The following is a 16,065-nucleotide window of genomic DNA, read 5'->3' as shown; positions in this document are numbered from 1 at the left end:
AAAAATTTTGATGAATAAAAATGTAAGAATTGATTTATGCTCACTAGTGACTTTGACGCATCTCCATGACAACAGAAAACAGCAGCTTAAGCTCTGTGACGTTATGTAGGAAGGAGTGACTCAGGTTGGCTCATTAGTTTGAACTGCAGTGGCCCAGGTTTCATACAGGACTGTACCTTGACCCATTTGTTCTGCATGGAGACCACTAGTGAATTAGTGCTATGTGTTAATGACCACTGTTTAGAATGGTGTGTTTGTGAAAGCTTCAGAGGACTATGCAGTAAAGAACAGGCCCAGGAGAGCTCTGAGTCATCCCTGCTTGAGCGAGCCAGGGTTTTGGACATGACTTTGTTCAAACGTCACAGTCAAAAATGGAAGTCTTGCATAAATGTAATAAATAAATACATGTAAGCTTCCTTGTCATGATAGTAACATTTCAAACTTGATTCTGATACTATAGAATAGACTTGATACCCAATACAGAATCCGATACCACGATGATAATAAAATACCCACTTTCTTTAGACAATAGAATGTGATTTACAACATTAAATTCTAGTACTTTATTTTATATTCCCATGTGGTTTTATATCTGTGTAATCCCTCAGTCGTCCAGGTAGGTTCCACAGTGCTCCATGTGTGTATACTAGTCTATGTGTCTTATATTTGTTCTGATACATTCTAAAGCTATTCAGGAAAGGCTCATTTCTGCTTTGTGAATGTGACATTTTAAATATCGATATCGATCAAATGAGTATCTAGTTTCAAGAGTAGTTTTGGTATTGATTAGTATCTGATTTTTTATTGACTTTTGACAATAATGGTATCTATACCAATTTGTTTTTTATGCCAATTATCTAATCAGAGCAAAATGCAAAGCAAAATGAGCTCCTCACTTTCCAGACACTACAAGTAAGACCAGTTTGCAATAAACCCAAACGTTTTGTATTATTTTATTTTATTACAATATAATATCAATATATCAAGGTCACCTTACAAGTTAAAAGACAGTAAAATGACAGTGAATGAATCCTCTGACCGCTGTAGATGACAGGGGTAGGTGAGCGTTACTGTAATCTAAGCGAGAAGTGACTTTGAGAAGTGTCAAAGCCACTGTCCTCAGTATATGACAGCAATGACATCCTATGTTGAAATTGCATTCAAGTCTTAGGGTCAGAGTGCATTTGATTCTTTAACAGTTAAGGTGTGGAATTGTAACTCCTAAACTAACACTTGGAATGTCTTATTTTTTATATATCTGTATGGAAATAAACTATAGGCCTACTAGTGTTGTCACAGTAGTAAAATTTTTAATACTAAGGAATAGACTCGATACTCGATATCGATTTCAATATCATGATGATAATAAAACAGTCTTTCTTCAGACAATAGAATGCTATTTTCAACATTAAATCACAGTATTTTCACTTTCCAGACTTTTACAATGTGTTTCATGTGGTAAGTCTCTGGCTGGTACTTTCTTTAATATTTCCATGTGGTCTTATATCTGTGTAATCCCTCAGTGGTAGTTGGTCCGTGGGTGTATACTAGTCTGTGTCTATATGTGTCTTATACTTGTTCTGATACAGCCCATGATCATTATGAAGCTATTCAGGAAAGTCTCATTTCTGTCCTGTGAATGTGACTTTAGTATTGATACCTACTAGTTTTAGAATTGATTAATATCTGATTATTGATAGTTACTCGTCATTGTCTGTGGAAAGCATTGTAAGAAGTCTCCACTGTCAAAGCACATCGATGTTGAATAGCTCGCCTCAGTCACACGTCTGTATTGAAGAAAATCACTATAGTTCTGCTCTGAAATTGACTGGTTCTTTTTCAGAACTAGGTAATGATGAAAAGGGAGCATGTAAACACCTCTCCCACTTTGTCTATTTCCATTCACAGAGCTAAAAGTTATTATTTAAAAAGTGACTTTCTGAAGCAGAGTCTTGAATAAGTTTAACACTATAATAGCTGCATTCATCTGGTGGAAGCGGCTGTATAAAGAAGCTCTAATAAAATTGTCTCTTTTTAATATTAGGGTTGTGTGATATGACAGAAAAATTAATACTGTTTTCAGTCACAATTTACATGTTCAAAACAAAAAAAAAATGGCTTTCAATATTCATTTCCTGAACATAAGCGATACAGGCTAAATAGTCACATTTCTGTGTACATTTTCTTTGTACCGCAGGGAATTTTTGGGTTATTTTTGGGCAATGCGATAAGATTTAAGCCATAAAAGGTTAATAAAGGTTAATAATTAATAACTTCTATGACTCATTACAGATGCAAACTAAGTACTAAAGTGTTTCATTTAATTCAATATTGTAGATGGTTAGAATAGTTTTTGTGGTTTAAATCTGCTCTTGGGTTATCCTGATCCACCAATACAAATTATATCGAATTTCAAAATTTGTTATCGTGACAGGTGTAGCTCCAAACCACATGCTTTTACTGACAGGGGATTGGCTGTAGACCTCTCCATTAAAAATACCCAAGATTATTGAGAATTAGACATGATACAGCTGCAAGATTAATGGCAATTGAATCGAAATCGCAATTTGATTGCTTGTAATTAGTTAACTGTAAAGACTGCAGTTATTTTAAAGTCTTATTATCTAAAAATCTGCTAACCCTGTAGTTTAGACCTCTACAAATGTTCTAAAATTCATATGATTCTTGTATTAGTTTATCCTTTCACATTTCAGTCTTATCTCAAATGTTCTCTACATTGGCCCACTCCTGGAATGAAGTATAACACAGTCTCTTCTCTCAAATATTAATGCCTCTGGACAAAACATGCACTTGGAACAGAATCCAACTGTTAAAACATAAATCGCAAATCTTATCGCAATTGCAATCGGATATTTTTCCAGAATTGTTCAGCCCTAAGACCTGTCTGAAACTTAGTCTCCATAAAAATTTGATTAATTACCCAACTCTAATGAAAATCATATCACTAGATTACAGTTTCATATCACCTCCAAAATACAATCCAGCCAATGATGTCACACTCTATGAAAAAGTAAGTTGGCCATTGTTGTCTGTCAGAAGAGAAATTTTATAAAATGTATTTATAAGGGACTACTTCATAGACTGCATGAATATCTCACTTGCTTGTTGATCATTGATACAGGAACTTTTAATACAAGATCACATGATTGCATAAATCTAAGGGCTGACCAAAAAAGGGCTTTTGGCTGTTTTGCGTCACAAAAATGGAATATATTTGAAGGACATGCAAAACTTAATTCTTTGTTGCCACAAATGCACTTTAATAATCTTGCAAATTTTATACTGACACCTGCACCTGTTTTTAATGTTTATATGATTAATATTTTTTGTTCAGTATTTTAAACAGTGTGCTCATTACCAGGAGAGTCTTTCCAATAGGACTTTCCAATAGGACTTTCCAATAAGACAAATGTGCAAGCAGCAAGTCAAAGAACTAAACAAATAGACACAATGATGTAGTTTTTGTGAAGGCAGTGATTTTCTAACTGATGATTTGAATGGCCTTGGTTTTGTGCTTTTTCTAGGATCAAGACGAAGGGGACATTGCCGGAGATGATCATATGACCCAGTCGTTCTCCAAGAGGAAACTGGAGTCCAACTGGAACAGATATGAAGGCTCCGAGACACAGGAGGTGGACGAGGACATGCCCGCACAGAGAGGGGAGGACTACAGTGTGCTACTACAGTCAGCAGGTACACTCGCTCAGGCTAATGCTTCATGTGTGAACCATTTGGGAATTTTTTTTCTGACAAGTACTGCAACATGTCTTCAGGACACGACAAGATTGTCCTGAGACACTAATACAAGAATCACATTTCAGAACATGTTTGGACAGGTCTAAGCTACAGGGTTAGCAGTTTTATGTAGAATAAGACGTTAGATTGTGAAGGAAAATCATGGTACTTCAAATATACTTCAGCTTTTTACTAATTGCATCCATTCAAATTGCAATTTCGAGTCAATTACAATTAATCTTGCAACTCTAGTATCCAGTGCATACTTACGCATTGGAGGTAAAATGATTGTTATAGCAATATTAGTTGACACAAAATCGCAAGAATATAAATATGGCAGCATGTCGAGCTAAGATATTTAATTTCACAGACTCCATATAGATCTTAAAGTAACTATTTAAAATATTTTTCTTGATTCAGTCATGCTTTACTCCTGGTTTATCGTGGTTATCGTGGTTATTATTAAGCGTTGGAGAATAAATGTGTGCGGTTAGCATGCTAGTTGTTGTTAGCATTACCGTGAAGGCAAAACTCAGCTCCAGCCTCTAAAAGCTGTGGAACTCATTACTGGGAATAGTTAGGATACTTGGAATGCTTTAAATGAGGAATAACTTTGGGCCATTTCAAAACATTTTTCACATTTTTAAGACAGTAATAATTAGGTACACTGCGTTTTAAGTTTTATTTTGCTTTTAAATTAATTGTTGAAACTTTGGATTAATTGCAGTATTCTCAAATACATATTTTTTCCTCACCTCCTTTTATTTCAAAATGAAAAAAGCTAAAAGCGAACCCCTCTCCTTCCCTTGTTTCCCCATTCTTCACTGAACATCAATAATAGTTTTAATTGTTAGAACTGAGGCAAAAATTCTCAGAAAGCTCAATACAACTAATTTTTCTTAAGTAAAGCTCGTCAAGTTTTAGAGTTGATTGAGCGACACATTTAAGGAAATCCAGGGCCAAGTCTCACTGACCAGAGGGATGTGACAAACATTTGGTGGCACTGGCACCATAATGTCATTTAAAGCTGTGAGGACAGATTTCTAACACTCAAGTCAAAAATGTGTGGTCTATTACAAACATCATAGGCTTCGTACTACTCCACTGTCATAAACCAGTCAGGGCGCTGGAACAATACAATAGCTCTCTCTATTTGCATATTTTTAATGTTGTTGTTGGCAATAATGAGAAAAACATTTGATCTGTATTATAAATCATAAAACATACAAGTAGGACTTTGCATATCAAACTGAGATCCAGTCATTTCAAATCGTGAATTGGACGGTCTTGGATTTTTAACGGAGTTGTCTACAGCCAAGATTAATATTGTTCAAAATTAATATTGTTCACAATGTTAATTTTGTTAATTTTGTCTGTCCGGTGCCCTTAGCAATAACATCAGAATTTTGGACAACTTGGCCTTGAGGTTTCATGTTTTACAGCGAGGCCTGTCATGATGGTCACTTTATCGACTTATCGTTTAATATATGAAAACTGGAACAATATGTTTTGGGGTCGATATTTGCCATGTGTACATTTTCTTTGCACTACTGGGACATTTTTGGTTATTTTTTTGCAATATGATAAGATTTAAGTTATAAATGTTTGAATTAATAACTTCTATGGCTTATTACTATCCAAACTAAAACTAAAGTGTTTCATTCTGCTGTTTATTTATTGCAGTTCATGTTGTTTTTTTGTTTTTTTGTACAGTATTGTAGATTTAGAATAGTTTGTGTGGTTTAAATCTGCTCTTGGGTTATTACGTCAGTGGTACAAATTTCAATGTTATCATTTATATTTACTTCAGAACTATATGGTAGTTCAAAATTTGTTAGCATGACAGGCCTATTTACAGTTTACAATAATACATGTGTTCCCTTCAATTCAATTCAATTCAATTTATTTTTGTAAAGCCCCAAATCACAACAGCAGTTGTCTCTTAGGGCTGAACATTGATTTGAATTGATTTAACCAACAGAAAGTTAGAAAATCAACAACGAAAGAGAAACAGACAAGCAAATTAATCAACAGAAAACAAGCAAATAGATAACTGAGATTCCAGAACATCTCCTGTCCTTAGACCCTCCTTCTCAGCAAGGAAAAACAAGTGGGGAAAAGATTGTCTCCTACTTATGTCACAAGGTGGGTCCAACCTTTTTAGCTCTGGAGAGGAAGTCAAACAAGTATTTTTGAAGGAACAGCATTGTAGCATGGTTAAAAACTCGAATGGTTTAGATAATACAGGACCTTTACATTTCCTATTGTCTTCCTATTACTTTTACCATACTCTTCAGTTCAAATCTAAAGAACTGTTCAAGCCTGTGTCCCTCGGGGAAGTCAAATCAGTTTAAACACTACACTGCCAATTAGTCCCCCCCGAGTCTAGTCTGAAGTTTGGCTCTAATTATAAAATGTTTTCTGTTGAGGGACTGCAATAATTCTCCAAGGCCAGTACAATCAAATGGTTTGGACCCATCACACAAATGTGATTTTTTCCTGTTTGTTTTTATTGTTATTTTCACTTTTCATTAGTTTTTATTTTATCTGGCATGTTGTTTAACTCCAGTGGGACAGACGCAGCAGCATATTCTACATTTAGCATCCTCCAAGCCCACACAAATGAGCCCAGACAGTTTAAAATTATTTTTATTTTAAGCCTTTCCTCAATTAGCAGCAGTGACGTTCGTGAATTTTCCGGAGTCATGGAGCAGGTGCTAATAAGAAGCTGTCCTCATCAATGAAACACATGTTGGAGCCTCTTAAATGTAGCCCATCCTCCCTGCACGCTTGAATGGTTACAAAGTTTGTATAACTTTGGTCAATTTGTATATGATGTTCATAACTTCATGGTTGAGAAGCACCTCTGATGTGAGCTCGCCCATCTGCGTTTGGGAGTAAATTAATGCAACTCGTCACTGCTGATAACAAGAAAGGACAAGATCACTAAACTCCACCTTCTACGTGTGAAATGTACTGTTTTTTTATACAAAATAATATGAAATGCATTTTATATTACATTCTGACTATACTACATAATATTAAATGTGTAGTATATGTTTTTTTATTCATGTATTTACGAACTAACTATACAAAAATATATTATATTATATTATATATGATAATATAAAGATAGAATATAAGATATTATATTGTTACATTGTAATATATAATTTTTATTCATTTATTTAAAGCCTGACCACTTGCCCTGCATAATTACAACAAAATTCCATTCATTAATGTGATCTGCAGCTATCCATTGGAATAAAAACTGCTCTATGACTCTTTATTGTGTAGCTCCCATTAGGCACCAGTTTTCTAACGCAGAGGTCAGTGGACTTGTTTCTTTTATTAAATCGTTTTTAGATGAATACTGTGATTTAAAATGTGCTAATTATGACATAATCATGTCATAGATTATAACTATATAGCAGACACAAGCACAAAAGCTAGAATAGTTAGTTTACTATAATGATACATTTTAAATGTTTTTCTCATTCTTAAACTTTTGTCTAAATGTACAATAGACCATCATTTTCATACTGCAGACATTTGATCCGTGGGATTGTGCTGAAATTGTGTGCTGTTTATGTTCAGAGAAGTGGCATCCATTTTGACCCTCCCTCCTGGTGTTAACGGCTCTATGTTGTGCTGTTTCCCCGGCACATTAGCGAGTGCTGGAGTAAATGCCAAAGGTGCGTTCTCAGGACTGTCTGTGTGACTGCTCTCTCTCTCTCTCTGTTTTGCCCACATTGTCAGATTAGTCACGGCATACAGCACCATGCCCGCTCTCCTGAGGACGCTTAATTGTATGTGGGCGGCACTGCTTTCTAAAGTCCATTTTTATGGCCAATTACCGTGTCCATGAAATCTGGAATTTGTCAGTGAAAAACTCACCTAAACACTCACTAAAACCCCAAAAAGTTTAACTGCAGACCACGTTCATTTATTTATATAATTTATTATTTAGAGAAGGGACAGTACATAATAATTAACATATTGTATCCTATGTAAGTATCTATGAACAGGCTGATGGTAAAATTAACAGCCACTCTTCACATACACATTCACACAAACACACACAAACATCAGGACCACAGACAACAACAACTTCACGTTAGAATTGTGCGTTCCTCAAAATGCTGAAGTATTACACCTACCCTAAAGTGCTGAAGTATTTCACGTACCCTAAAGTGCTGTATGTATTGCTTGTACCCTAAAGTTCTATATACATTGTTTTTCCCCTAAAGTGCTGAAATATTAGACGTATCCTAAAGCGCTGAATTGTGTTTAGTGAATAGAGCTCACAGGTTTGTATTGATCTTAACATTCCTTTAAGTGACTTTTTCCAATGAAAATGTCCACTTTTTTTTATTTGTGCACTGTCCTTTGACTTGTGTTCCATATGTCTTTGTTCATGTGCAGGTCCATGTGGATATCTGAGGCGTATTCTAGACAAAGACAATTCAGAACCACAAATTTAGATCTTACAAGATGAGCAAAGCAGCAGCATTTTGACAGCACAGATGTATTGAGGAGGGTGGCCAAAAAATCTTTACACAGATACTGGTCAATACGGAAACTTGTACTGAAGCTAGGGACTATTGAACAAATGCATGCAATAAGACAAAATTGGACCTTTTGAAAAGTTTTTAAATGGTCTTGATATATATCAGAACTATTATAAGAGCACATGATATTGTCTAAGAAGCGTTTTACTAGCATTGTGGTATTGAATATTGAACCTTTTATAATATGTGGTCCATAGCAGTTAATTGGAATATTTTTTTATACCTTTAATACCATTGGAGCACAGTTTTATTTCTTAAAAGTTGGCATGCAAAATTGAACCATTTAAACACTGGACTATGGTAGAATGCTCATAGGATGCTGAATCACCATGTTAATTACTTCACTTATTGTTCTTGTAAATCTCATAGAAAATGTACAATTAACTTGTAATTAAAATGGCTGATTACGCTCTTGGCTTATTGGTCGTCCTTGAACATTTAATATACATTTATATTGCCTATTCAACATAGTTTGATTAGAGCGGCTCGGCTGGAGAAATTCAGTAACAGAATACAGTCTATTCACATTAGTGAGGTAATAGTGGCTATTTGCCATTGCCCCATGGAGGCCACAGTGTTCTCAGTTTGTTTAGACAAATCACAGCCTGATGGGGTAATTACGTACACACAACTGTTTGAATTGAGTCGAAGGCCAGATAGATTTCTCTTAGGTGGTTATTATGTCCTAACACCTGCCTGTACAAATAGCAAGGCTTTTAACATCACTATGTGTAAAATACATCGAGTGCTATGGTTACTTTGGGGAGCAGGTGGTAGCAGCTGTATTGTAATCTTCAGGTTTTATGTCTGGCTGTTAAAAAAATAGTTTCAACGCCTGCAAAAATGATTTCTACTTTTGTCAGCTGAAGGTGATCCAGGTTAGAGCTGTTGCGGTTAAAGAATTTCCCTTGCGGTAACTTTCTGTGCCTCAGCACCGTGGTGTATGTGGTACAGCACACAGGCCCATACTAATACATGGAAATTGGGGTTGTACTTGTTTTATATCGCTATTATCGCTAGTGACAGACATACGTGTGCGTGCGTCAGAAACGTATTTAGTTTTAGAGATGAGTTACGAGAATATACCATTGTGTTATGTTCTAAAGCTGTCCTATTGTAAAATCATGTGTGACAGAGCTTGTGGACACTTGTCAGCTCTGTGGGCAGAGCGCAGGTTATTGAGGGCTGGGCCACATGGTTTTAGAGCTGCCTGATGAGTGGATTTGCATTCAGATGTCCTGCTTGTCCAATAAGTAACACATAAAGCCTGTACATCCATGGTCAAACCTCATCTGCTTGAGATTTGAGCCCTCTGACTGAAGGAAAGCGGCAACGCACTAGCGTTCAGCTTTAGCACCAACATGCCTTTTCTTAAAGGGCTGGAGGCATCTTTTCCTCTCTTGCCACTGTCCTCTGATACATATTCCCAGTGTCTCTGCAGCTTCGAGGTCCGTAAACATGAATTGGTTTATAGTTGAATAGGAAAATTATGCCTGGCAGGTGTGTGGAACCTCATTAAAATGCAAAATGTGGTTACTGCGGCCACTTGAGCTCTTGTGCTGTGACAGCCCTAGTCAAGGTGGATTTTTTGTATGTCATGCTGCTTTTGATCACATTCAAAACAATTACAAATTTGTGTATTGTTTAACTTTTCAGTCACCATTATTCTAAGAGACTGCCAATCTGTGCCTTATTCCCCTTCAACCAACATCAATCATATCAACATATTTTATAGTTAAAGTGACTGACATGCTTTGCCCAAGGACACACCATTAGAATACAGTGCCCGCTTTTAACCCAGATCGTGGAGGAAAAGTTAAAATATTGTAAAAAATGGCATGTGTTTTGAGAGCAGACCTCCACCTTGAGTCCTATTGATTGCGTTAGGTTCAAGGAAAAGAAAATCTTGCTTAAATTCACAGTGCATATTTTAACATACAAAGCATAAACATTTGAATTAATTATGAACTAGAGCTACAGAAATATGAAATGGTAATTTTTATGCAATTGCGATTAGATTTGCAATTTATGTTTTAATAATGGGATTCTGCTCAAAGTTTCATCATTTCAACACATCCAGGAGTATTGACGAAAAGACAGAAATATGAATCACAATAGAAGAATCACATTTCAAAACAGATCTAAACTACAGGTTTAGCAGTTTGTATGCAGAATGAGACAGGACACATAGTTTGTGAAGGAAATGATTGTACTTCAAAAATTGCAGCCTTTTGTGATTTGCTAATTGCGTTCTAATATTGTGATTTTAGATTGATTGCAAATAATCTTTCAGGCTTAACATGAATGCAGCTTTTTCATACAATAACAATTGGTATAAAAAAAAACATTGTATTTTCAAAATGAGATGGTAAAAAAAAAGAGTCAGACATGTCTTATATTATGGCAGTATTTCATGTGTACGTCCTTGGGGATTTTGTTTATCGATTGCTTTGAAAACCTCAGTTGACATTTAGAATAAAGATAGAACTGTCAGCCGCATTGTATCCTCAGGGGTGCTCATTTTGTCAGGTCTCCTCTCGCCCTGTGCATTGTTGGGGGTTGATTGTGCAGTTACCACGGCGATTGCACACACGGCACCATTCAACTGTTGTTTGATGCTGGGTCTATTGATAATCTTGTCCACACTTAAAACAATCTTTTGACTTAAAACGAGAAACTGGACGATGGGCTCATGTGTGTCCAAACGATGTCTCTAGATCCCTGTATTTGCGTCAATGAAACCTAGCATTAAAATCTGGACTGGAGTGAATGCAGAACTTATAAAAGGCGCCATTACGCAACCATAGGTACATCGTCGACTATATTACTAGCACAATATTATGATCACTATAAGGCCGTATTTCCAAACCAAGAAATTGGAAGTTGCCATGTGACTGAAAAAATATGCATTTCTATTTTACAAACACACTTTCAATACTGTTTAGCTCGCTCGCAACTTGGTCATCTCATCAGTACACATTAGTAGACATATCCATCCTCTTGGCCTGCAGCTCTAAGTTTAACCACACCCGCTAATGGGCACCTATCAAGTCTCAATCATAATAAGACAGAAGTTAATAGCGTTAGGCCTTCACTGATTCAACTAACTGGATTGACAAACAGAGAGATGCTTGGCTAACGGAGATGAATCGGCCCAATCACCCGCGCTGTGTGTTTCGATGTTCCGGCGTCATTACACATACTGAATTAGACCGCGGACGCAAGTGTCAAAACAGCAACGGAATGAGGTCAAGGATACAGGACAGTATGAACATATACGACTATACTTCATAAAAAGGTAACGTATTTTAGTTGGTTTAGAAATACATTTATTCCCGATACTTAATAGTGATATGCTAATTCTTCCCTGGGGCTAATTGACAAAGACACGGCTCACAGTTTACACCAACAATCCCTCGAACCACCGCCAATCAATCACACACTCGTATAAGGCGGGTGAAGTGTCTTGCTCAAGGACACAATGGCAGTATTCGAAGTATCTCCAGGAAGAAATAGCTGTGATCTAATCAAATACAACTGTAATACGATAAGATTTGAGCTGTGGAGGGGTGAATAAGTCCCTTTTATGGCTAATTATTGTTACATTCTGCTGTTTATTTGATGCAGCTCATGTCTTTTAATGACACAGTCTATTTAAAATGGTTTACTGGGAATGGTCTTGCTGTATTTAAGTCTTGATCAATGACATAAAGTAGTTTCAGTATTGTTTTTTATCGCTGAAGTTCTCTGTAGTGATATATTGTGCTTCAAAATTTGTTATCATGACAGGTCTAGCTAAAGCACCAGAGCTAATGTGCTTTAGGGTCTATTTGCACTCTTTGTCATTATCCACACACTATGGTATCGGACTGCTAAAATATAAATTAAATTGTTGGTACTTGTTTTGAAAGATACATTAAGGCTAAGTATTGGTATGGAATTTAATACCAGATCACATGACTGTATGAGGCTAAGGACAAGCCACACCAGAATTGAGATGGGAAAGAGGCTTTTAGCTGTTTTTGCTTCAGAAAAATGGAATACACTCCAAGGAAAAGCAAAACCAGATATCTTGGTGACACAGTCGCAATTTAATAATCTGATAACAAACTATTATACACATACCTTTTGATATTTTATATGGACTTATTTGTTTTAGATTGCTTTTTTCAGTTTGTATTGTATTGGATTCCCCTGTATAAATAAATAAAGATAAAGATAAGAATCAGATTCAAAGAAAGCAAAAACTTTTACTACTTGTGTTCATAGTAGTCCTAGATGAACATTATTTGGCTTAGTGTTGGCTTTACTCTTGTAGGTTTATGCATTTATGTTTAACCCTGGTTTGACCCTGTTTTAGTCAAGAACATGTAGTTCTGGTTTCACTTTGGTCTGGTAGTTTTAAAAAAATCCATTTTCCATTTTATCTGTTAATTCCTACTTCTTTCGTCCCAATTAATAGTATAGCCCTGGCTTACCCCAATCTCATTTTTGGTATTTCTATTTCCTAGTGTCAGTACAGATACTTGATTAGTTTTTGAAAGCGTCAATACTGCAGAGGAATGAGGTCTAGACTCCACAGCAATGAAAAAAGGAAAAAACATCATAGCTGCTTTGTTGGTCGTTCTTTGGATCATTACGATAGGACAGCAAAGAGATGCCGATGGAGATGGAGCAGAGAGGATGTGGGATGCTATATAAAGCCGCTAGCAGATCCCAGACTCTCGCAACACTTTCATCTTCAAATACTAGCAGCTTGAAGTAGAGAGAAAATTTCAGTTTTTTTGGATGACGCCTCAATTTAGCAGTGCAGTTTTGACTCCTTGCTATGATGCTGGCCATTCAAAAATGCATTTTCAACTCTGTACAAATAAATCAGCGAAAAGTATACATAGTTCTTTCAAGTCTGGATATGGAGGAATGTATTTTTCCGCAATTTGATCTAAATTTTTGATTAGATATTTTTTCCTTTTCAAATATTAAATTAAAACAGCTTTCAGTATTACATTCATGGACATGCAAAATCTGAATCAGTGCCATTTAATACCAAAAAAGAGAAATTTCTTTGTCCAAAGTCTGAACTGTGCTATATATCTCTACTTTAAAAAGACCCAAACATATAATTGACGATTAGAAATGTCTCAATTAAAATTGTATTAATTGCACAGAGGATTATAATTAATATTGTCTCAAATATTAATTATAATCGTCTCAAATTGTCTCAGCTGCTTAGTCCTGGCTTAATCCTAGATCATAGCCAGTTTAGTTCTTGTTTTAGATCTGCTTAGTCCTATTTGTTCAGTCCTAATTTTTTTATGAGTTTAGTCTTGTTTTTGTCCTGGTTCGGTCTTGGTTCGGTTGAGAGACAGATTACAAATGATAATATTTACATTTTTATAACTGCACATAAGACAGCTAGTTTAAATATGTCTCTGGATTGGCACTGGATTCCTGGCATAGGTGTCCTTCAGCGGCTTTGCAAACAACACTTCACAAATTCATTTTTATCTCTCTCTTACAATTCTTAAAATACAATGTGAGAGTTTGTCAACCTTCAACTTGGAATACTTGTAGCATGTAGCGAAGGTCCCGCCATTTGTAATGCCTTTTGACTTTGATTGATGGCTCATATTCCTTTCTGTGCACATCCTGAGCATAAAATAAACATTCACAGTTGTGTAAGAACGGACCAGACAATAATATTATGCAGCCTAGAGTGGACTGAGCAAGCCTGGGATGACAACTGACGATACACAGCAGTTTTTCCACTATTCATTAACCCGCTAATATCCTTCCGAGAAATATTCAAAGTTGAAATTCCTGCCAAGTAGTAAAATTCAAAATCACCCACGCACTCACCTCGGAATTTGAGAGAAAAATCTTGACAATTTTTTTGCAGAGTTGTTGCAGACTTGACTTTCCAGTGCCCGTGTGTCTCCTGCCTCCTAGCTTCACACCTTGGTCCACTCTCACTGCCTCCTTCCTCCTCGTCCCCTCCCCTGCTCCCTTGCGCGGCTCGCTCCTCTCCTCCTCTCCAACGAGGTGAAAAACACTCTCGCCAAATACACGTAGGTCATCGCAGCGCCGCTCATCCTCACCAGTTGCTAAGTACGGCGCGATCCACTCTCCAGCAAACAAGTTTCGAGACAGGGCGATTTGGTAGGTACTATTTTTTGTGCTGGATTTAGAACTGTGAGTGTGAAAGATGTCTAGTCCGAGTTTGCTAAAGAAACGCAAGGTATGTTTTTAACTTTTTTTAAGAATTAATTAAGTCAGTCTTAAAACATTGCGTAGCGGTTTTGCTAGTCTTTGCGGCAGTTCCAAACCTAGATAAATTGCTGGGTACATCCGAAGGTATTCAACATTAAAAAGCTACTAGTTTTGAAAAGTATTAAAAGACAAAACTAGTTACAAGGACTTTGGAAGGAAAAGTTTCGAAGCAATGTTGTAATATCTCCAGAATTTTTCCAGCGCAAATCAATCTTCCTCTTGGATGGCAGATTTTTGTGTAGAAATTCCCACATGGCAACAAGCCTCATCCTCCGAGCAGCATGGCACTCACTCTGCAACATGTGAGAGGCAGGGTGGATGGATGGAGATGGACGGAGGAGGTGAGGAGGCGGAGGGAGGGGCTAAAAGGAGGAGGGGTGTGAGGAGGAGGAGCCAGAGTGGATGTCATTGTAGACGAGGCTGCTGATGACGTTTGAAGTGGTTGTGAAACTGTGGGTTGAGTAACTGCGCTGCTTTGACAATTTTAGATCTGGTGTCCTGATTTAAGTACGGTTAATCACACCTTAGACACGGTTAATCACACCTTTGACTTGGTTTAGTCCTTATTCACTGTACTTGAAGCTAGTTATGTCACAATACTAAAATTTCAATATCCTACACCATTTGATAGAACTGTCAGAATACAATTTTCAATGCAAAATTCTAGTTTCTTTTAAGTCACCATGTCATCTTTTACTAGTTCTGATATAGCTCCATTCTAAAGTTATTCAGGGATAGTCCAGTTTTGATACTAGTTTTCGTATTCATTAGTTTCTGGGTATTACTGTTGCTACAGCTCTACATAAAGCATTGTTTTATTTTCTGTGTGCAATATGTCATTCTCATGTGTCATTCAGAGTTTGTCTCCACTGCATCAAATGTGTCTTTTCAAACGAGCGAGTGAGTTTTAATACAAAAAGAACATGGAACTTAAAGATGTGCCTGTATGTTTATATACAGTCATAAATTATGCAACAAATTATATTATATCCCAAATAAATCAGTCAATTTTTACAAACCATTATCTTTTAATAAACTGAAATGAAAACTTAATTCTTAATAAACATTTAAACAATCGTTTTATTCCAGCTTTCCATTTGTAAGCCTTCTTATAGATTTTGAAATATTACTTGGCATCGGCACATATCAGGGACGTGGTTTTGATGTCATGGGCAATGATGTTTGAGGTGTTCTAACCCAGTGCTTCTTAATTATTTTCTATCATGCCCCCCCATAAAGAAGAAATTTTTTTGCGCCCCCCCCGATCATATTTAATATTTAATTAAATATTAAATATTATATTTAATATTTAATTAAATATCAAATAAAATTAAAATTAAATAAATATCAAAATAATACATTAAAATTAAATAAATATCAAATTAAAACAAGTAATTTAGCAATTTGGTACACCACCTTACATGATGCTCAGTGCTTGCTGCTTTAAGTGACATTTACAAAGCGGAAT

At 36.2% G+C, this 16,065-nt stretch overlaps 2 protein-coding genes across 2 annotated transcripts in view; one reads left to right on the top strand and one right to left on the bottom strand.

Annotated features, from left to right (window-relative positions):
• The window catches only part of chrm5b (cholinergic receptor, muscarinic 5b), a 24,800-nt gene extending 10,512 nt beyond the window's left edge, over positions 1 to 14,288 (bottom strand). Inside the window, exon 1 of the mRNA XM_033991466.2 lies at positions 14,187 to 14,288. The gene's annotated coding sequence lies outside the window, so the exon portion shown is untranslated. The remainder of the gene's footprint in view (positions 1 to 14,186) is intronic.
• The window catches only part of aven (apoptosis, caspase activation inhibitor), a 50,995-nt gene that overhangs the window by 3,061 nt on the left and 31,869 nt on the right, over positions 1 to 16,065 (top strand). Inside the window, exon 2 of the mRNA XM_033991467.2 lies at positions 3,546 to 3,714. Coding sequence (XP_033847358.1) covers positions 3,546 to 3,714 — 169 coding nt within the window. The remainder of the gene's footprint in view (positions 1 to 3,545; positions 3,715 to 16,065) is intronic.

The sequence above is a fragment of the Periophthalmus magnuspinnatus genome, chromosome 24 (assembly GCF_009829125.3).
Source record: "Periophthalmus magnuspinnatus isolate fPerMag1 chromosome 24, fPerMag1.2.pri, whole genome shotgun sequence".
Lineage (NCBI taxonomy): Eukaryota > Metazoa > Chordata > Actinopteri > Gobiiformes > Gobiidae > Periophthalmus > Periophthalmus magnuspinnatus.
This window is presented reverse-complemented; position numbering and strand designations above follow the sequence as displayed.